This window comes from Oncorhynchus masou, chromosome 14, assembly GCF_036934945.1.
Source record: "Oncorhynchus masou masou isolate Uvic2021 chromosome 14, UVic_Omas_1.1, whole genome shotgun sequence".
NCBI classification, from domain to species: Eukaryota; Metazoa; Chordata; class Actinopteri; order Salmoniformes; family Salmonidae; genus Oncorhynchus; species Oncorhynchus masou.
Genome location: NC_088225.1, coordinates 36,342,230 through 36,365,418, shown reverse-complemented (window position 1 = coordinate 36,365,418; position 23,189 = coordinate 36,342,230). Strand labels below are relative to the sequence as shown.

The window sequence follows — 23,189 nt, the reverse complement described above, 5'->3', positions numbered from 1 at the left end:
TCAAGGACCAGATTACATGCAGTAGGAGTTAGCAGGTTAAGGACCAGATTACATGCTGTAGGAGTTAGCAGGTTAAGGACCAGATTGTAGGAGTTAGCAAATTAAGGACCAGATTAAATGCAGCAGGAGTTAGCAGGTTAGGGACCAGATTACATGTTGTAGGAGTTAGCAGGTTAAGGACCAGATTACATGCTGTAGCAGGTTAAGGACCAGATAACATGCAGTAGGAGGTTAAGGACCAGATAACATGCAGTAGCAGGTTAAGGACCAGATTACATGCAGTAGCAGTTAGCAGGTTAAGGACCAGATTACATGCAGTAGCAGGTTAAGGACCAGATTGCATGCAGTAGCAGGTTAAGGACCAGATTACATGCAGTAGCAGGTTAAGGACCAGATTACATGCAGTAGCAGGTTAAGGACCAGATTACATGCCAGTGATGTAGTAAACACGTAGTCGGTCAACTCTGATCGCCATTCATGGTAATTCCAGAAAAGCCCTGTATATGTTCAACGTTTACCTTCCACTGGTTATGATGAGTGATAAAGTGTTGTGGTCCAGTCAGACAGGTCAGTGATCTACAGTAGGGTTAGTGTCTCTGTGATGGTGTTTTCTCTCTCTCTCTCGGGACTAATGCTGCCATAGTAACACATAGCCCTGGTTGCTAGGGTTACCAGAAACATGTCCTGATGTAAACTCGCTGTGACAACTCAACGACAGTTTAATAAGAGGGGAGATGGTGCGTTTAGCATAGAGACACACGTAGAGACAGACACCCACGCACACACAGGCACGCATACACACACATACAGACACCGACACGCCCACATACATACACACACACACATACAGACACGCACACACACACAGACACGCACACACACACATACACACACACACATACAGACACACACACACATACAGACACCCACACACACACACACACACACATACAGACACCGACACACACACATACAGACACCCACATACATACACATACAGACACACACATACATACACATACAGACACACACATACAGACACACACACACACATACATACAGACGCCCACACACATACACACACACACACACACATACAGACACACACACACATACAGACACACACACACATACAGACACACATACAGACACCCACATACACACATACAGACACACACACATTACATTTACATTTAAGTCATTTGGCAGATGCTCTTATCCAGAGCGACTTACAAATTGGTGAATTCACCTTATGACATCCACACACACACACACACACACACACACACACACACACACACACACACACACACACACACACACACACACACACACACAGACAGCCACAGAAGTCAGACGTACCACACATAGAGACAGACACACACGCACACACATACAGACACCCACACACACACACACATACAGACACGCACACACACACAGGCACGCATACACACACACACACACACACACACACACAGACAGCCACAGAGGCCAGACGTACCATGATTGTGGTGGGTTTGACAGTATTTATTGTTAATATTATCCAATCAGCTTCTCTCTAACAGACTGCATGGAGACAGGTCAATGACTCACCCTGTCACAGGCCACTCACACACAGGCCCCTGCCCTGGACCAATGCAATTACATAACCATTTTAAATAAATAATCTCCTTCACTGTCTTGAGTTTCCTCTCAAATAATCACAAAACCTGCAATAACCCCACCCCTCTCTGTCTTTCTCTCTCAATTTCTCTCTCTCAATTTCTCTCTGTCTCTCAATTTCTCTCTCTGTCTCTCTCTCAATTTCTCTCTGTCTCTCTCTGCCTCTCTCAATTTCCCTGTCTCTCAATTTCTCTCTCCCTCTCTCTAAATCTCTCTCTGTCTCTCTCTCTCTCTCTCTCTCTCTCTGTGGTGTAACAGTGGTATGGAATACTGAGATAAAGCCATGAGGCAGAGATCACACACACACACACTGTATTGGACCAGACACACACACAGCCCTGTGGCTATACACCCGGTGCACTTTCCGTCAAAGTACACACACAATCACAACCTTCAAAGAGCAACCTGCTTTGCTGCCTCACTCTACACTAAGCCTGAAGTCCTCATGCTAGTATCTGGGTATGAAGCCAGGCTGCAATGTCATGTTGTATAGTTTTGCTGGCTAAAACAGCTGTCATAGAGAACCACATGTTTTTCACACAGATTATACATTCTTTGTGTTAACTGACCTGGGTTCAAATACTATTTTAAATACAATTTATTCGCTTGATTGCGGTGGCCTGGCTTTAACGGACCAATAGAACGGCTCTAAAATACTAAAACCCTGCCCATCTGGCGCTCCAGGAAGGCTAAAGCAAATTCTAAAAGTATTCGGAAAATATCAAATAGTATTTGAACCCAGGTGTGTTGGGGAAAGTGGTAGGTTAGGATGATGAGGCTCTATAACTTCAGGGCCTGTATCCACAAAGTGTCTCAGAGTCAGACTGCTGATCCAGGATCATTAAGAATAAAAATATATCGACCAGGGCTCTCCAACCCTGTTCCAGGAGGGTATCTGTTCCTGTAGAGGTTCCAGGAGGGTATCTGTTCCTGTAGAGGTTCCAGGAGGGTATCTGTTCCTGTAGAGGTTCCAGGAGGGTATCTGTTCCTGTAGAGGTTCCAGGAGGGTATCTGTTCCTGTAGAGGTTCCAGGAGGGTATCTGTTCCTGTAGAGGTTCCAGGAGGGTATCTGTTCCTGTAGAGGTTCCAGGAGGGTATCTGTTCCTGTAGAGGTTCCAGGAGGGTATCTGTTCCTGTAGAGGTTTCAGGAGGGTATCTGTTCCTGTAGAGGTTCCAGGAGGGTATCTGTTCCTGTAGAGGTTCCAGGAGGGTATCTGTTCCTGTAGAGGTTCCAGGAGGGTATCTGTTCCTGTAGAGGTTCCAGGAGGGTATCTGTTCCTGTAGAGGTTCCAGGAGGGTATCTGTTCCTGTAGGTTCCAGGAGGGTATCTGTTCCTGGAGAGGTTCCAGGAGGGTATCTGTTCCAGGAGGGTATCTGTTCCTGTAGAGGTTCCAGGAGGGTATCTGTTCCTGTAGAGGTTCCAGGAGGGTATCTGTTCCTGTAGAGGTTCCAGGAGGGTATCTGTTCCTGTAGAGGTTCCAGGAGGGTATCTGTTCCTGTAGAGGTTCCAGGAGGGTATCTGTTCCTGCAGAGGTTCCAGGAGGGTATCTGTTCCTGCAGAGGTTTCAGGAGGGTATCTGTTCCTGTAGAGGTTCCAGGAGGGTCTCTGTTCCTGTAGAGGTTCCAGGAGGGTATCTGTTCCTGTAGAGGTTCCAGGAGGGTATCTGTTCCTGTAGAGGTTCCAGGAGGGTATCTGTTCCTGCAGAGGTTTCAGGAGGGTATCTGTTCCTGCAGAGGTTTCAGGAGGGTATCTGTTCCTGTAGAGGTTCCAGGAGGGTATCTGTTCCTGTAGAGGTTCCAGGAGGGTATCTGTTCCTGCAGAGGTTCCAGGAGGGTATCTGTTCCTGCAGAGGTTCCAGGAGGGTATCTGTTCCTGTAGAGGTTCCAGGAGGGTATCTGTTCCTGTAGAGGTTCCAGGAGGGTATCTGTTCCTGTAGAGGTTCCAGGAGGGTATCTGTTCCTGTAGAGGTTCCAGGAGGGTATCTGTTCCTGTAGAGGTTCCAGGAGGGTATCTGTTCCTGTAGAGGTTCCAGGAGGGTATCTGTTCCTGTAGAGGTTCCAGGAGGGTATCTGTTCCTGTAGAGGTTCCAGGAGGGTATCTGTTCCTGTAGAGGTTTCAGGAGGGTATCTGTTCCTGTAGAGGTTTCAGGAGGGTATCTGTTCCTGTAGAGGTTCCAGGGGGGTATCTGTTCCTGTAGAGGTTCCAGGAGGGTATCTGTTCCTGTAGAGGTTCCAGGAGGGTATCTGTTCCTGTAGGTTTCAGGAGGGTATCTGTTCCTGTAGGTTTCAGGAGGGTATCTGTTCCTGTAGAGGTTTCTGGAGGGTATCTGTTCCTGTAGGTTCCAGGAGGGTATCTGTTCCTGTAGAGGTTCCAGGAGGGTATCTGTTCCTGTAGAGGTTCCAGGAGGGTATCTGTTCCTGTAGAGGTTTCTGGAGGGTATCTGTTCCTGTAGAGGTTTCAGGAGGGTATCTGTTTCTGTAGAGGTTTCAGGAGGGTATCTGTTTCTGTAGAGGTTCCAGGAGGGTATCTGTTCCTGTAGAGGTTCCAGGAGGGTATCTGTTTCTGTAGAGGTTCCAGGAGGGTATCTGTTTCTGTAGAGGTTCCAGGAGGGTATCTGTTTCTGTAGAGGTTCCAGGAGGGTATCTGTTCCTGTAGAGGTTCCAGGAGGGTATCTGTTCCTGTAGAGGTTCCAGGAGGGTATCTGTTTCTGTAGAGGTTCCAGGAGGGTATCTGTTTCTGTAGAGGTTCCAGGAGGGTATCTGTTCCTGTAGAGGTTCCAGGAGGGTATCTGTTTCTGTAGAGGTTCCAGGAGGGTATCTGTTCCTGTAGAGGTTCCAGGAGGGTATCTGTTTCTGTAGAGGTTCCAGGAGGGTATCTGTTTCTGTAGAGGTTCCAGGAGGGTATCTGTTCCTGTAGGTTTCTGGAGGGTATCTGTTCCTGTAGAGGTTTCAGGAGGGTATCTGTTCCTGTAGAGGTTTCAGGAGGGTATCTGTTCCTGTAGAGGTTCCAGGAGGGTATCTGTTCCTGTAGAGGTTCCAGGAGGGTATCTGTTCCTGTAGAGGTTCCAGGAGGGTATCTGTTCCTGTAGAGGTTCCAGGAGGGTATCTGTTCCTGTAGAGGTTTCAGGAGGGTATCTGTTCCTGCAGAGGTTCCAGGAGGGTATCTGTTCCTGCAGAGGTTCCAGGAGGGTATCTGTTCCTGTAGAGGTTCCAGGATGGTATCTGTTCCTGTAGAGGTTCCAGGATGGTATCTGTTCCTGTAGAGGTTCCAGGAGGGTATCTGTTCCTGTAGAGGTTCCAGGAGGGTATCTGTTCCTGTAGAGGTTCCAGGAGGGTATCTGTTCCTGTAGAGGTTTCAGGAGGGTATCTGTTCCAGGAGGGTATCTGTTCCTGTAGAGGTTCCAGGAGGGTATCTGTTCCTGTAGGTTCCAGGAGGGTATCTGTTCCTGTAGAGGTTCCAGGAGGGTATCTGTTCCTGTAGGTTCCAGGAGGGTATCTGTTCCTGTAGAGGTTCCAGGAGGGTATCTGTTCCTGTAGAGGTTTCAGGAGGGTATCTGTTCCTGTAGGTTCCAGGAGGGTATCTGTTCCTGTAGAGGTTCCAGGAGGGTATCTGTTCCTGTAGAGGTTTCAGGAGGGTATCTCTCCAGGAACAGAGTTGAAGAGCCCTGAGATAGACAGATCCTAGATCAGCACTTCTACTTTGAGACTCTTTGTGGATACGTGCCCTGGTGTCTGAGGGGTTCTCTCTTCTCATACTGGCCCCTAGTGGTGGGAACTGGAACTGCTATGCAGGTCTTTATATAAGGCTGATAGTACAGTCAAACACTGTAGTGTTTCATATGCTACATCAGTGGGAATCAGTCTTCTACACTACAATAGTTGGCTAGGTTGTAGCTTGTGTTAGACTCTGGTGGGTTAAAATGGTTTAGTTATAATGAAGTGGTGACACAAATTGTAATATTTCTCTTTATTTTCTCTTTCAGGATACAACCATCCCTCACTCATTAAAGTGATGTCCAACCCCAACAATATGGTAGGTAGGGAGGTAGGTAGGTAGGGTGATGGAGGGAGGGAGGGAGGTAGGGAGGGATGGAGTAAATGCGTTATGTGGGTAAAATGCTGTAACACAGAATATATTGTTTATAAAAGTCCCATGATGCTCGTGACGGTTCATTACTGCTGATCACTTACTAACCATCATTTATTCACTTTACTTTAATAAAAGATTTCAGTTGTTCTGTATATTACATTAGTTTAATTCGATGACTTTATTGTTTCATTCCAAGTCATCATCTTATCACTATAGAGCTGTTGCCTCTGCTGTCTGACAAAATCACCCTCTTAGTCGTCCTTCACAGTAAATAAGGCTTTATGACTGCTGAATGCCAACTATCAATCACTCAGACCATGTACTTTCAGGTAGAGATACCTTACTGCTCTCTATGAGCTCACAGAGAAAAACCCCTCACGAAATGGAATCTCTCAGCACTAACTGTTATTGAAAGCCAATCAGAAGACATGGGAGTTGAACATCTCTCCTCGGGTTTATCTGACAGTCCTGCTGAGTTCCACCATGTTTGCCTCTTTCTCCTCTCAGAGTGCGTTTGTGAACAGGCCAGCTCTGGGGATCATGCCACCCGAGAACTTTCCGGAAAAGCTGGCAGAAAGCCTTCTCTCAGTGAGTGACACACACACACACACACACACACAACACAACACAACACACAACAACACACAACACACCACACAACACACACAACACAACACACAACAACAACACACAACACACCACACAACACAACACACAACACACACAACACAACACACAACACAACTGGATCCTTTACTGAAAGACCAGACACTAACTAGTGATGGATACAAGCTGGACCCCATTTAAATAGACCAGACACTAACTAGTGATGGATACTAGCTGGACCCCATTTAAATAGACCAGACACTAACTAGTGATGGATTCCAGCTGGACCCCACTACTGTAGACTGACTTCCTCCATTTAAATAGACCAGACACAAACTAGTGATGGATACTAGCTGGACCCCATTTAAATAGACCAGACACTAAATAGTGATGGATTCTAGCTGGACCCCATTTAAATAGACCAGACACTAACTAGTGATGGATACTAGCTGGACCCCATTTAAATAGACCAGACACTGACTAGTGATGTGATTCCAGCTGGACCACATTTAAATAGACCAGACACTAACTAGTGATGGATACTAGCTGGACCCCATTTAAATAGACCAGAAACTAACTAGTGATGGATACTAGCTGGACCCCATTTAAATAGACCAGACACTAACTAGTGATGGATACTAGCTGGACCCCATTTAAATAGGCCAGACACTAACTAGTGGTGGATACTAGCTGGACCCCATTTAAATAGACCAGAAACTAACTGGTGATGTGATTCCAGCTGGACCCCACTACTGTAGACTGACTTCCTCCATTTAAATAGACCAGATACTAACTAGTGATGGATACTAGCTGGACCCCATTTAAATAGACCAGACACTAACTAGTGATGGATACTAGCTGGACCCCATTTAAATAGACCAGACACTGACTAGTGATGTGATTCCAGCTGGACCCCATTTAAATAGACCAGACACTAACTAGTGATGGATACTAGCTGGATCCCATTTAAATAGACCAGACACTAACTAGTGATGGATACTAGCTGGACCCCATTTAAATAGACCAGACACTAACTAGTGATGGATACTAGCTGGACCCCATTTAAATAGACCAGACACTAACTAGTGATGGATACTAGCTGGATCCCATTTAAATAGACCAGACACTAACTAGTGATGGATACTAGCTGGACCCCATTTAAATAGACCAGACACTAACTAGTGATGTGATTCCAGCTGGACCCCATTTAAATAGACCAGACACTAACTAGTGATATGATTCCAGCTGGATCCCATTTAAATAGACCAGACACTAACTAGTGATGGATACTAGCTGGATCCCATTTAAATAGACCAGACACTAACTAGTGATGGATACTAGCTGGATCCCATTTAAATAGACCAGACACTAACTAGTGATGGATACTAGCTGGACCCCATTTAAATAGACCAGACACTAACTAGTGATGTGATTCCAGCTGGACCCCACTACTGTAGACTGACTTCCTCCATTTAAATAGACCAGACACTAACTAGTGAAGGATTCCAGCTGGACCCCTTTTAAATAGACCAGAAACTAACTAGTGATGGATACTAGCTGGATCCCATTTAAATAGACCAGGAACTAACTAGTGATGGATACTAGCTGGACCCCATTTAAATAGACCAGACACTAACTAGTGATGGATACTAGCTGGACCCCATTTAAATAGACCAGACACTAACTAGTGATGTGATTCCAGCTGGACCCCATTTAAATAGACCAGACACTAACTAGTGATGGATACTAGCTGGACCCCATTTAAATAGACCAGACACTAACTAGTGATGTGATTCCAGCTGGACCCCATTTAAATAGACCAGACACTAACCAGTGATGGATACTAGCTGGACCCCACTACTGTAGACAGACTTCCTCCATTTTGTGAATGGTGCAATCCTTCTGATTGGATACCATCCACAATGCTCCTTCTCTCTCCTCCCCACTTCCCCTCTCCTCCTCTGTCCAGGTTGCTCCTAGTGGTATGAGCCGTGTTCAGACCATGGCCTGTGGATCCTGCTCCAATGAGAATGCATATAAGGCCATGTTCATCTGGTACAGAGTGAGTACACACACTGGGTCTACAAAACATTAAGAACACCTGCTCTTTCAGTCAAATATATTTCTAAAGCTCTTTTTTTTATATACATGCCATAGACTGACCAGGTGTTAAACATGACATAGACTGACCAGGTGTTAAACATGACATAGACTGACCAGGTGTTATACATGACATAGACTGACCAGGTGTTAAACATGACATAGACTGACCAGGTGTTATACATGACATAGACTGACCAGGTGTTATACATGACATAGACTGACCAGGTGTTATACATGACATAGACTGACCAGGTGTTACACATGACATAGACTGACCAGGTGTTAAACATGACATAGACTGACCAGGTGTTAAACATGACATAGACTGACCAGGTGTTAATCATGACATAGACTGACCAGGTGTTATACATGACATAGACTGACCAGGTGTTACACATGACATAGACTGACCAGGTGTTAAACATGACATAGACTGACCAGGTGTTACACATGACATAGACTGACCAGGTGTTATACATGACATAGACTGACCAGGTGTTATACATGACATAGACTGACCAGGTGTTAAACATGACATAGACTGACCAGGTGTTAAACATGACATAGACTGACCAGGTGTTAAACATGACATAGACTGACCAGGTGTTAAACATGACATAGACTGACCAGGTGTTATACATGACATAGACTGACCAGGTGTTATACATGACATAGACTGACCAGGTGTTAAACATGACATAGACTGACCAGGTGTTAAACATGACATAGACTGACCAGGTGTTATACATGACATAGACTGACCAGGTGTTAAACATGACATAGACTGACCAGGTGTTATACATGACATAGACTGACCAGGTGTTAAACATGACATAGACTGACCAGGTGTTATACATGACATAGACTGACCAGGTGTTAATCATGACATAGACTGACCAGGTGTTAAACATGACATAGACTGACCAGGTGTTAAACATGACATAGACTGACCAGGTGTTATACATGACATAGACTGACCAGGTGTTAAACATGACATAGACTGACCAGGTGTTATACATGACATAGACTGACCAGGTGTTAAACATGACATAGACTGACCAGGTGTTATACATGACATAGACTGACCAGGTGTTATACATGACATAGACTGACCAGGTGTTATACATGACATAGACTGACCAGGTGTTAATCATGACATAGACTGACCAGGTGTTAAACATGACATAGACTGACCAGGTGTTAAACATGACATAGACTGACCAGGTGTTATACATGACATAGACTGACCAGGTGTTAAACATGACATAGACTGACCAGGTGTTATACATGACATAGACTGACCAGGTGTTAAACATGACATAGACTGACCAGGTGTTATACATGACATAGACTGACCAGGTGTTATACATGACATAGACTGACCAGGTGTTATACATGACATAGACTGACCAGGTGTTATACATGACATAGACTGACCAGGTGAATCCAGGTTATTGATGTCACTTGTTAAATCCTCTTCAATCAGTGTCGATGAAGGGGAGGAGACCTGGTTAAAGAAGCATTTTTAAGCCTTGAGACAACTGAGACATGGGTTGTCTATGTGTGCTATTCAGAGGGTGAATGGGCAAGACAACATATTGAAGTGCCTTTGAACGGGGGTAGGGTAGTAGATGCCAGGCGCACCGGATTGTGTCAAGAACTGCAACACTGGTTGGGCTTTTCACACTCAACAGTTTCCCCGTGTGTATCAAGAATGGTCCACCACCCAAAGGACATCCAGCCAACTGTACACAACTGTGGGAAGCATTGGAGTCAACATGGGCCAGCATCCCTGTGGAACGCTTTCAACACCTTGTAGAGTCAACATGGGCCAGCATCCCTGTGGAACGCTTTCAACACCTTGTAGAGTCAACATGGGCCAGCATCCCTGTGGAATGCTTTCAACACCTTGTAGCGTCAACATGGGCCAGCATCCCTGTGGAACGCTTTCAACACCTTGTAGAGTCCACATGGGCCCGTATCCATCCCTGTGGAACGCTTTCAACACCTTGTAGAGCCAACATGGGCCAGCATCCCTGTGGAACGCTTTCAAAAGCTTGTAGAGTCAACATGGGGCCAGCATCCCTGTGGAACGCTTTCAAAACCTTGTAGAGTCAACATGGGCCAGCATCCCCGTGGAACGCTTTCAACACCTTGTAGTCAACATGGGCCAGCATCCCTGTGGAACGCTTTCAACACCTTGTAGAGTCAACATGGGCCAGCATCCCTGTGGAACGCTTTCAACACCTTGTAGAGTCAACATGGGCCAGCATCCCTGTGGAACGCTTTCAACACCTTGTAGAGTCAACATGGGCCAGCATCCCTGTGGAACGCTTTCAACACCTTGTAGAGTCAACATGGGCCAGTATCCATCCCTGTGGAACGCTTTCAACACCTTGTAGAGTCAACATGGGCCAGCATCCCTGTGGAACGCTTTCAACACCTTGTAGAGTCAACATGGGCCAGTATCCATCCCTGTGGAACGCTTTCAACACCTTGTAGAGTCAACATGGGCCAGCATGCCTGTGGAACGCTTTCAACACCTTGTAGAGTCAACATGGGCCAGTATCCATCCCTGTGGAACGCTTTCAACACCTTGTAGAGTCAACATGGGCCAGCATCCCTGTGGAACGCTTTCAACACCTTGTAGAGTCAACATGGGCCAGCATCCCTGTGGAACGCTTTCAACACCTTGTAGAGTCAACATGGGCCAGTATCCATCCCTGTGGAACGCTTTCAACACCTTGTAGAGTCAACATGGGCCAGCATCCCTGTGGAACGCTTTCAACACCTTGTAGAGTCAACATGGGCCAGCATCCCTGTGGAACGCTTTCAACACCTTGTAGGGTCCACATGGGCCAGTATCCATCCCTGTGGAACGCTTTCAACACCTTGTAGAGTCCACACGGACCAGCATCCCTGTGGAACGCTTTCAACACCTTGTAGAGTCAACATGGGCCAGCATCCCTGTGGAACGCTTTCAACACCTTGTAGAGTCCACATGGGCCAGCATCCCTGTGGAACACTTTCAACACCTTGTAGAGTCAACATGGGCCAGCATCCCTGTGGAACGCTTTCAACACCTTGTAGAGTCAACATGGGCCAGCATCCCTGTGGAACGCTTTCAACACCTTGTAGAGTCCACATGGGCCAGCATCCCTGTGGAACGCTTTCAACACCTTGTAGAGTCCACATGGGCCAGCATCCCTGTGGAACGCTTTCAACACCTTGTAGAGTCCACATGGGCCAGCATCCCTGTGGAATGCTTTCAACACCTTGTAGAGTCCACATGGGCCAGTATCCCGAACGAATTGAGGCTGTTCTGAGGGTAAAAGGAGGTGCAACTCAGTATTAGGAAGGTGTTCTTAATGTTTTGTACACTCAGTGTCTATATTTATATACACTATCTACTCAATATAAGCAGAATATATATACAATATAGATGAAACTCTACCATGTTCAGCTGAGACAATCCATGTTATGTAGTCAATATATTTACAAAATGTACTGTATACAACTGGACACAATTGAAACATAGTATATTGTCTGTCTGCCTGTCTGTCTGCCTGTCTGTCTGCCTGTCTGTCTGCCTGTCTGTCTGCCTGTCTGCCTGTCTGCCTCTCTGTCTGTCTGTCTCTCTGTCTGTCTGTCTCTCTGTCTGTCTGTCTCTCTGTCTGTCTGCCTGCCTGCCTGTCTGTCTGCCTGTCTGCCTGTCTGTCTGTCTGTCTGCCTCTTTGTCTGTCTGTCTGTCTGCCTCTCTGTCTGCCTGTCTGCCTGTCTGTCTGCCTGTCTGTCCTGTCTGTCCTGTCTGTCTGTCTGCCTGCCTGTCTGCCTGTCTGTCTGTCTGTCCTGTCCTGTCTCAGAATAAGGAGAGAGGCCACAACAACCCCTCTGATGAAGACGTGAGCTCCTGTATGATCAACCAGGTGGGTGAAGTCTGTTTTCTTCCTGGTATGTACGGGATACACATGGTGCACGTCGTCCAATCAAATGCTGACTGGCAGGTTCCTTCTGGACAATGCAACAACAATAAGAACTTTTAAAAGATACAGGAACATAAAGTAACTGTCTCAGTAGAATAAACATCAGTATATCAGTATAATACAGGACAGAACAATTTATAGTAATTTTATATAATTTATATATTTACACATGTATTGGTGAAGGAGGGGATGAGGGGCAGTGTATAGACTGAGCAGTATAATCTGGTGTGTGTGTCTGTGTCTGTGTGTCTGTGTGTGTTAAGATGTGGAGAATCAGAGCAGGCTATGACCGGTGTTCATCATCACGTTCCTCTTGACTATTCTTTAGTAGCCACACTAAAACACTCTCTCACACTCTAATTCTCTCTCTCCCTTGTGCTTCCTCTCTCTCTCTCCCTCATTCTCTCTCCTCTCTCCCACCTCTCCTCTGTCCTCTCTCCCTCATTCTCTCTCCTCTCTCCCACCTCTCCTCTGTCCTCTCTCCCTCATTCTCTCTCCTCTCTCCCACCTCTCCTCTCTCCCCCCTCTTCTCTCTCCCTCCTCTCTCCCTCATTCTCTCTCCACTCCTCCTCTCCCCCCTCTCCTCTCTCCCCCCTCTCCTCTCTCCCTCATTCTCTCTCCACCCCTCTCCTCTCCCCCTCTCCTCTCTCCCCCTCTCCTCTCTCCCTCATTCTCTCTCCACCTCTCCTCTCCCCCTCTCCTCTCTCTCCCCCTCTCCTCTCTCCCTCATTCTCTCTCTCCCCCTCTCCTCTCCCCCTCTCCTCTCTCCCTCATTCTCTCTCCCCCTCTCCTCTCTCCCCTCTCCTCTCTCCCTCGTTCTCTCTCTCTCAGAGTCCTGGCTGTCCAGACGTCAGCATCCTGTCATTTATGGGTGGATTTCATGGCAGAACAATGGGTCAGTAAGGTTAAATATCTTACACATCATGGCAGAACAATGGGTCAGTAAGGTTAAATATCTTACACATCATGGCAGAACAATGGGTCAGTAAGGTTAAATATCTTACACATCATGGCAGAACAATGGGTCAGTAAGGTTAAATATCTTACACATCATGGCAGAACAATGGGTCAGTAAGGTTAAATATCTTACACATCTTACTGTTAAATGAAAGTAACCTAACAGATCTGCCTCACCAGGAGGCTTTGCAGTGTATTGGTTGGAAGAAATCGCTCATCCACCGTGAGACACACAAAGACCCCAAAAGACATGGCTTCTAGTCACCTTACACTCCCAGAAGCTCCTCGTAGGAGCTGTTTTACAGACCTAGACACTGAAATCCAAAATGACAGAGTTTGGTGCACATTCTGTCATGTTGGTGGGTGACTTCAATGAAGACTGGCTGGGTAGCCAAACAACTGTCAAGTTGGTGGGAAACTTCAATGAAGACTGGCTGGGTAGCCAAACAACTGTCATGTTGGTGGGAGACTTCAATGAAGACTGGCTGGGTAGCCGTCATGTTGGTGGGTGACTTCAATGAAGACTGGCTGGGTAGCCAAACAACTGTCATGTTGGGGGTGACTTCAATGAAGACTGGCTGGGTATCCAAACAACTGTCATGTTGGTGGGTGACTTCAATGAAGACTGGCTGGGTAGCCAAACAACTGTCATGTTGGTGGGAAACTTCAATGAAGACTGGCTGGGTAGCCAAACAACTGTCATGTTGGTGGGAGACTTCAATGAAGACTGGCTGGGTAGCCAAACAACTGTCATGTTGGTGGGAAACTTCAATGAAGACTGGCTGGGTAGCCAAACAACTGTCATGTTGGGGGTGACTTCAATGAAGACTGGCTGGGTAGCCAAACAACTGTCATGTTGGTGGGTGACTTCAATGAAGACTGGCTGGGTAGCCAAACAACTGTCATGTTGGTGGGAGACTTCAATGAAGACTGGCTGGGTAGCCAAACAACTGTCATGTTGGTGGGAAACTTCAATGAAGACTGGCTGGGTAGCCAAACAACTGTCATGTTGGGGTGACTTCAATGAAGACTGGCTGGGTAGCCAAACAACTGTCATGTTGGTGGGTGACTTCAATGAAGACTGGCTGGGTAGCCAAACAACTGTCATGTTGGTGGGAGACTTCAATGAAGACTGGCTGGGTAGCCAAACAACTGTCATGTTGGTGGGAGACTTCAATGAAGACTGGCTGGGTAGCCAAACAACTGTCATGTTGGGGGTGACTTCAATGAAGACTAGCTGGGTAGCCAAACAACTGTCATGTTGGTGGGAAACTTCAATGAAGACTGGCTGGGTAGCCAAACAACTGTCATGTTGGGGGTGACTTCAATGAAGACTGGCTGGTTAGCCAAACAACTGTCATGTTGGTGGGAAACTTCAATGAAGACTGGCTGGGTAGCCAAACAACTGTCATGTTGGGGGTGACTTCAATGAAGACTGGCTGGGTAGCCAAACAACTGTCATGTTGGTGGGTGACTTCAATGAAGACTGGCTGGGTAGCCAAACAACTGTCATGTTGGTGGGCGACTTCAATGAAGACTGGCTGGGTAGCCAAACAACTGTCATGTTGGTGGGAGACTTCAATGAAGACTGGCTGGGTAACCAAACAACTGTCATGTTGGTGGGCGACTTCAATGAAGACTGGCTGGGTAGCCAAACAACTGTCATGTTGGTGGGAGACTTCAATGAAGACTGGCTGGGTAGCTGAACAACTGTCATGTTGGTGGGAGACTTCAATGAAGACTGGCTGGGTAACCAAACAACTGTCATGTTGGTGGGCGACTTCAATGAAGACTGGCTGGTTAGCCAAACAACTGTCATGTTGGTGGGAAACTTCAATGAAGACTGGCTGGGTAGCCAAACAACTGTCATGTTGGTGGGTGACTTCAATGAAGACTGGCTGGGTAGCCAAACAACTGTCATGTTGGTGGGTGACTTCAATGAAGACTGGCTGGGTAGCCAAACAACTGTCATGTTGGTGGGTGACTTCAATGAAGACTGGCTGGGTAGCCAAACAACTGTCATGTTGGTGGGTGACTTCAATGAAGACTGGCTGGGTAGCCAAACAACTGTCATGTTGGTGGGAAACTTCAATGAAGACTGGCTGGGTAGCCAAACAACTGTCATGTTGGTGGGAGACTTCAATGAAGACTGGCTGGGTAGCCAAACAACTGTCATGTTGGTGGGTGACTTCAATGAAGACTGGCTGGGTAGCCAAACAACTGTCATGTTGGTGGGATACTTCAATGAAGACTGGCTGGGTAGCCAAACAACTGTCATGTTGGTGGGAGACTTCAATGAAGACTGGCTGGGTAGCCAAACAACTGTCATGTTGGTGGGTGACTTCAATGAAGACTGGCTGGGTAGCCAAACAACTGTCATGTTGGTGGGAGACTTCAATGAAGACTGGCTGGGTAGCCAAACAACTGTCATGTTGGTGGGTGACTTCAATGAAGACTGGCTGGGTAGCCAAACAACTGTCATGTTGGTGGGTGACTTCAATGAAGACTGGCTGGGTAGCCAAACAACTGTCATGTTGGTGGGTGACTTCAATGAAGACTGGCTGGGTAGCCAAACAACTGTCATGTTGGTGGGTGACTTCAATGAAGACTGGCTGGTTAGCCAAACAACTGTCATGTTGGTGGGTGACTTCAATGAAGACTGGCTGGGCAGCCAAACAACTGTCATGTTGGTGGGTGACTTCAATGAAGACTGGCTGGGTAGCCAAACAACTGTCATGTTGGTGGGCGACTTCAATGAAGACTGGCTGGGCAGCCAAACAACTGTCATGTTGGTGGGTGACTTCAATGAAGACTGGCTGGGTAGCCAAACAACTGTCATGTTGGTGGGAAACTTCAATTTTTTTATTTTACCTTTATTTAACTCGGCAAGTCAGTTAAGAACAAATTCTTATTTTCAATGACGGCCTAGGAACAGTGGGTTAACTGCCTGTTCAGGGGCAGAACGACAGATTTGTGAAGACTGGCTGGGTAGCCAAACAACTGTCATGTTGGTGGGCGACTTCTACTGTCCTGTCTGTTCCCCTTCTGTATGTTCCCCCACTTTCCTGTCTGTTCCCCTACTGTCCTGTCTGTTCCCCCACTGTCCTGTCTGTTACCCTACTGTCCTGTCTGTTCCCCTACTGTCCTGTCTGTTCCCCTACTGTCCTGTCTGTTCCCCCACTGTCCTGTCTGTTCCCCCACTGTCCTGTCTGTTCCCCCACTGTCCTGTCTGTTCCCCTACTGTCCTGTCTGTTCCCCTACTGTCCTGTCTGTTACCCTACTGTCCTGTCTGTTACCCTACTGTCCTGTCTGTTACTCTACTGTCCTGTCTGTTACTCTACTGTCCTGTCTGTTCCCTTACTGTCCTGTCTGTTACTCTACTGTCCTGTCTGTTACTCTACTGTCCTGTCTGTTCCCTTACTGTCCTGTCTGTTACCCTACTGTCCTGTCTGTTACTCTACTGTCCTGTCTGTTCCCTTACTGTCCTGTCTGTTCCTCTACTGTCCTGTCTGTTCCTCTACTGTCCTGTCTGTTCCCCTACTGTCCTGTCCGTTCCCCCACTGTCCTGGCTGTTACTCTACTGTCCTGTCTGTTACCCTACTGTCCTGGCTGTTACTCTACTGTCCTGTCTGTTCCCCTACTGTCCTGTCTGTTCCCCCACTGTCCTGGCTGTTACTCTACTGTCCTGTCTGTTACTCTACTGTCCTGTCTGTTCCTCTACTGTCCTGTCTGTTACCCTACTGTCCTGTCTGTTACTCTACTGTCCTGTCTGTTACTCTACTGTCCTGTCTGTTCCTCTACTGTCCTGTCTGTTACCCTACTGTCCTGTCTGTTCCCCCACTGTCCTGGCTGTTACTCTACTGTCCTGTCTGTTACTCTACTGTCCTGTCTGTTCCTCTACTGTCCTGTCTGTTACCCTACTGTCCTGTCTGTTCCCCTACTGTCCTGTCTGTTACTCTACTGTCCTGTCTGTTCCTCTACTGTCCTGTCTGTTACCCTACTGTCCTGTCCATTCCCCTACTGTCCTGTCTGTTCACCTACTGTCCTGTCTATTCAATAAAAATACAATAGAATATTGTACTTCCCTATCCGGAACCACCATCCTGAGGACTGCCCTATTCTGATCCACCATCCTGAGGACTGACCTATTCTGGTCCACCATCCTGAGGACTGACCTATTCTGGTCCACCATCCTGAGGACTGACCTATCCTGGTCCACCATCCTGAGGACTGACCTATTCTGGTCCACCATCCTGAGGACTGACCTATTCTGGTCCACCATCCTGAGGACTGCCCTATTCTGGTCCACCATCCTGAGGACTGACCTATCCTGGTCCACCATCCTGAGGACTGACCTATTCTGGTCCACCATCCTGAGGACTGACCTATTCTGGTCCACCATCCTGAGGACTGACCTATTCTGGTCCACCATCCTGAGGACTGCCCTATTCTGGTCCACCATCCTGAGGACTGACCTATCCTGGTCCACCATCCTGAGGACTGACCTATTCTGGTCCACCATCCTGAGGACTGACCTATTCTGGTCCACCATCCTGAGGACTGACCTATCCTGGTCCACCATCCTGAGGACTGACCTATTCTGGTCCACCATCCTGAGGACTGACCTATTCTGGTCCACCATCCTGAGGACTGACCTATTCTGGTCCACCATCCTGAGGACTGCCCTATTCTGGTCCACCATCCTGAGGACTGACCTATCCTGGTCCACCATCCTGAGGACTGACCTATTCTGGTCCACCATCCTGAGGACTGACCTATTCTGGTCCACCATCCTGAGGACTGACCTATCCTGGTCCACCATCCTGAGGACTGACCTATTCTGGTCCACCATCCTGAGGACTGACCTATTCTGGTCCACCATCCTGAGGACTGCCCTATCCTGGTCCACCATCCTGAGGACTGCCCTATCCTGGTCCACCATCCTGAGGACTGCCCTATTCTGGTCCACCATCCTGAGGACTGACCTATTCTGGTCCACCATCCTGAGGACTGACCTATTCTGGTCCACCATCCCGAGGACTGCCCTATCCTGGTCCACCATCCTGAGGACTGCCCTATCCTGGTCCACCATCCTGAGGACTGCCCTATTCTGATCCACCATCCTGAGGACTGACCTATTCTGATCCACCATCCCGAGGACTGCTCTATCCTGGTCCACCATCCCGAGGACTTCCTGGTCCACCATTCTGAGGACTTCCCTATATCCTGATCCACCATTCTGAGGACTGCTCTATCCTGATCCACCATCCCGAGGACTTCCTGGTCCACCATTCTGAGGACTGCCCTATCCTGGTCCACCATCCTGAGGACTGACCTATTCTGGTCCACCATCCTGAGGACTGCCCTATATTCTGGTCCACCATCCTGAGGACTGCCCTATTCTGGTCCACCATCCTGAGGACTGACCTATTCTGGTCCACCATCCTGAGGACTGACCTATTCTGGTCCACCATTCTGAGGACTTCCCTATTCTGGTCCACCATCCTGAGGACTGCCCTATTCTGGTCCACCATCCTGAGGACTGCCCTATTCTGGTCCACCATTCTGAGGACTTCCCTATCCTGGTCCACCATCCTGAGGACTGCCCTATCCTGGTCCACCATCCTGAGGACTGCCCTATCCTGGTCCACCATCCTGAGGACTGCCCTATCCTGGTCCACCATCCTGAGGACTGCCCTATTCTGATCCACCATCCTGAGGACTGCCCTATCCTGGTCCACCATCCTGAGGACTGCCCTATTCTGGTCCACCATCCTGAGGACTGCCCTATTCTGGTCCACCATCCTGAGGACTGCCCTATTCTGGTCCACCATCCTGAGGACTGCCCTATTCTGGTCCACCATCCTGAGGACTGCCCTATATCCTGATGTTTTTTTTGTGTTTTTTTATTGAACCTTTATTTAACTAGACAAGTCAGTTAAGATCCACCATCCTGCGCTCTCATTTAGTTCTGCGGTAGCGTAACAGAATGTAAGCTCGCCAGATCAGGATGCTCGAACGAGGGTCGGACTGCCCCACTCCTTTAAAACAACAACTCACGGTGTCTGATCTGTTTTCAGGTTGCTTGGCAACAACGCACTCCAAGGCCATCCACAAGCTGGATGTGCCGTCATTTGATTGGCCGATCGCTCCCTTCCCTAAACTGAAGTACCCTCTGGAGGAGTTCACACGGGAGAACGCACAGGAAGAGGCCCGCTGCCTGGAGGAGGTGTGTGTGTGTGTGTGTGTGTGTGTGTGTGTGTGTGTGTGTGTGTGTGTGTGTGTGTTAGGATTTATTATTTTCCTGAGAATCTACCAATTTTCCCGTTATTCCCATACAAACTGGAAGTGCTATTTTAAAAGCATGTAATACCAGCCCAAAAACAAATCTGACATGATTATACTACTGTAAATGGATAAATAGACACGTGATTATACTACTGTAAATGGAGAAATAGACACGTGATTATACTACTGTAAATGGAGAAATAGACACGTGATTATACTACTGTAAATGGAGAAATAGACACGTGATTATACTACTGTAAATGGAGAAATAGACACGTGATTATACTACTGTAAATGGAGAAATAGACACGTGATTATACTACTGTAAATGGAGAAATAGACACGTGATTATACTACTGTAAATGGAGAAATAGACACGTGATTATACTACTGTAAATGGAGAAATAGACACGTGATTATACTACTGTAAATGGAGAAATAGACACGTGATTATACTACTGTAAATGGAGAAATAGACACGTGATTATACTACTGTAAATGGAGAAATAGACACGTGTGTGTGTGTGCCTGTGTGCCTGTGCCTGTGCCTGTGTGTGTGTGTGTGTGTGTGTGTGTGTGTGTGTGTGTGTGTACCAGGTAGAGGACCTGATAGTTCAGTGGCGTCAGAAGGGCCGCCCGGTGGCTGGGATAGTGATAGAACCCATCCAGGCTGAGGGAGGAGACAACCACGCAACACCGGACTTCTTCAAGAAGCTACGGAACATCGCACGCAAGGTTGGCTGGAGAGAGAGGGAGGGGGGGGTCATACACAATATTTAGTCTGGAGAGGGAGGGAGGGAGGGGGGAGTCATACACAATATTTAGTCTGGAGGGAGGGAGAGAGAGAGGGAGGGAGAGAGGGGGGAGGGAGTCATACACAATATTTAGTCTGGAGAGGGAGGGAGGGAGGGGGGGGGAGTCATACACAATATTTAGTCTGGAGAGGGAGGGAGGGAGGGAGGGAGGGAGGGAGGGAGTCATACACAAAGTGGGAGAGGGAGGGAGGGAGGGAGGGAGGGAGTCATACACAAAGTAGTCTGGAGGGAGGGAGGGAGGGAGGGAGGGAGGGAGGGAGGGAGGGAGGGAGGGAGGGAGGGAGGGAGGGAGGGAGGGAGGGAGGGAGGGAGGGAGGGAGGGGAGTCATACACAATATTTAGTCTGGAGGGAGGGAGGGAGGGAGGGAGGGAGGGAGGGAGGGAGGGAGGGAGGGAGGGAGGGAGGGAGGGAGGGAGGGAGGGAGGGAGGGAGGGAGGGAGGGAGGGAGGGAGGGAGGGAGGGAGGGAGGGAGGGAGGGGAGTCATACACAATATTTAGTCTGGAGGGAGGGAGGGAGGGGATTAGAGACATACACAAGGTAGGGCTGGGCAATATGGCCAAAATCTCATATCCCGATAACGATACACATTTTCTGTCAATTCAATGAATAAACAGTCGTTTCTCGACCGTGTAAATTAGGGCCATGTCTTTGCAGGTGTAAGTTGTAACGGCAGCTGTTCTCTCCTTCCATCTTCATGGCTCTGTGCTGCGGACAAAACCCCCCTACAACGTCTGAGTCGGGGGTTTGTTTTGAGCACTCGACTTTTCTGGGGTCCGTAGACCCTCTCCGGCCTGTTCAACATGACTCCTGTGGTAATAGAGGTTAGGGGTGTTTCAGCATGTTGTTGGGACCGGCCTGTTCAACATGACTCCTGTATAGGTGGTAATAGAGGTTAGGGGTGTTTCAGCATGTTGTTGGGACCGGCCTGTTCAACATGACTCCTGTATAGGTGGTAATAGAGGTTAGTGGTGTTTCAGCATGTTGTCGGGACCGGCCTGTTCAACATGACTCCTGTGTTGGTAGTAATAGAGGTTAGGGGTGTTTCAGCATGTTGTCGGGACCGGCCTGTTCAACATGACTCCTGTGGTAATAGAGGTTAGGGGTGTTTCAGCATGTTGTTGGGACCGGCCTGTTCAACATGACTCCTATGTAGGTGGTAATAGAGGTTAGGGGTGTTTCAGCATGTTGTCGGGACCGGCCTGTTCAACATGACTCCTGTGGTAATAGAGGTTAGGGGTGTTTCAGCATGTTGTTGGGACCGGCCTGTTCAACATGACTCCTGTATAGGTGGTAATAGAGGTTAGGGGTGTTTCAGCATGTTGTCGGGACCGGCCTGTTCAACATGACTCCTGTGGTAATAGAGGTTAGGGGTGTTTCAGCATGTTGTTGGGACCGGCCTGTTCAACATGACTGCTGTCTAGGTGGTAATAGAGGTTAGGGGTGTGTCAGCATGTTGTCGGGACCGGCCTGTTCAACATGACTGCTGTGTAGGTGGTAATAGAGGTTAGGGGTGTGTCAGCATGTTGTCGGGACCGGCCTGTTCAACATGACTACTGTGGTAATAGAGGTTAGGGGTGTGTCAGCATGTTGTCGGGACCGGCCTGTTCAACATGACTCCTGTGTAGGTGGTAATAGAGGTTAGGGGTGTGTCAGCATGTTGTCGGGACCGGCCTGTTCAACATGACTACTGTGGTAATAGAGGTTAGGGGTGTTTCAGCATGTTGTCGGGACCGGCCTGTTCAACATGACTCCTGTGTAGGTGGTAATAGAGGTTAGGGGTGTTTCAGCATGTTGTTGGGACCGGCCTGTTCAACATGACTACTGTGTAGGTGGTAATAGAGGTTAGGGGTGTTTCAGCATGTTGTTGGGACCGGCCTGTTCAACATGACTCCTGTGTAGGTGGTAATAGAGGTTAGGGGTGTTTCAGCATGTTGTTGGGACCGGCCTGTTCAACATGACTCCTGTGTAGGTGGTAATAGAGGTTAGGGGTGTGTCAGCATGTTGTCGGGACCGGCCTGTTCAACATGACTCCTGTGGTAATAGAGGTTAGGGGTGTTTCAGCATGTTGTTGGGACCGGCCTGTTCAACATGACGGTAATGGTAATAGAGGTTAGTGGTGTGTCAGGTGGTAATAGAGGTTAGGGGTGTTTCAGCATGTTGTCGGGACCGGCCTGTTCAACATGACTCCTGTGGTAATAGAGGTTAGGGGTGTTTCAGCATGTTGTTGGGACCGGCCTGTTCAACATGACTCCTGTGTTAATAGAGGTTAGGGGTGTGTCAGCATGTTGTCGGGACCGGCCTGTTCAACATGACTCCTGTGGTAATAGAGGTTAGGGGTGTTTCAGCATGTTGTCGGGACCGGCCTGTTCAACATGACTCCTGTGGTAATAGAGGTTAGGGGTGTGTCAGCATGTTGTTGGGACCGGCCTGTTCAACATGACTCCTGTGGTAATAGAGGTTAGGGGTGTTTCAGCATGTTGTTGGGACCGGCCTGTTCAACATGACTGCTGTGTTGGTGGTAATAGAGGTTAAGGGTGTTTCAGCATGTTGTCGGGACCGGCCTGTTCAACATGACTCCTGTGGTAATAGAGGTTAGGGGTGTTTCAGCATGTTGTTGGGACCGGCCTGTTCAACATGACTCCTGTGGTAATAGAGGTTAGGGGTGTTTCAGCATGTTGTT

At 48.1% G+C, this 23,189-nt stretch overlaps 1 protein-coding gene across 1 annotated transcript in view; it reads left to right on the top strand.

Annotated features, from left to right (window-relative positions):
- Positions 1-20,472, top strand: part of LOC135553891 (4-aminobutyrate aminotransferase, mitochondrial-like) — a 59,332-nt gene extending 38,860 nt beyond the window's left edge. Inside the window, exons 6-12 of the mRNA XM_064985817.1 lie at positions 5,649-5,698; positions 6,263-6,343; positions 8,331-8,423; positions 12,328-12,390; positions 13,279-13,342; positions 19,485-19,633; positions 20,290-20,472. Coding sequence (XP_064841889.1) covers positions 5,649-5,698; positions 6,263-6,343; positions 8,331-8,423; positions 12,328-12,390; positions 13,279-13,342; positions 19,485-19,633; positions 20,290-20,472 — 683 coding nt within the window. The remainder of the gene's footprint in view (positions 1-5,648; positions 5,699-6,262; positions 6,344-8,330; positions 8,424-12,327; positions 12,391-13,278; positions 13,343-19,484; positions 19,634-20,289) is intronic.
- The last annotated feature ends 2,717 nt before the right edge of the window (positions 20,473-23,189 follow it).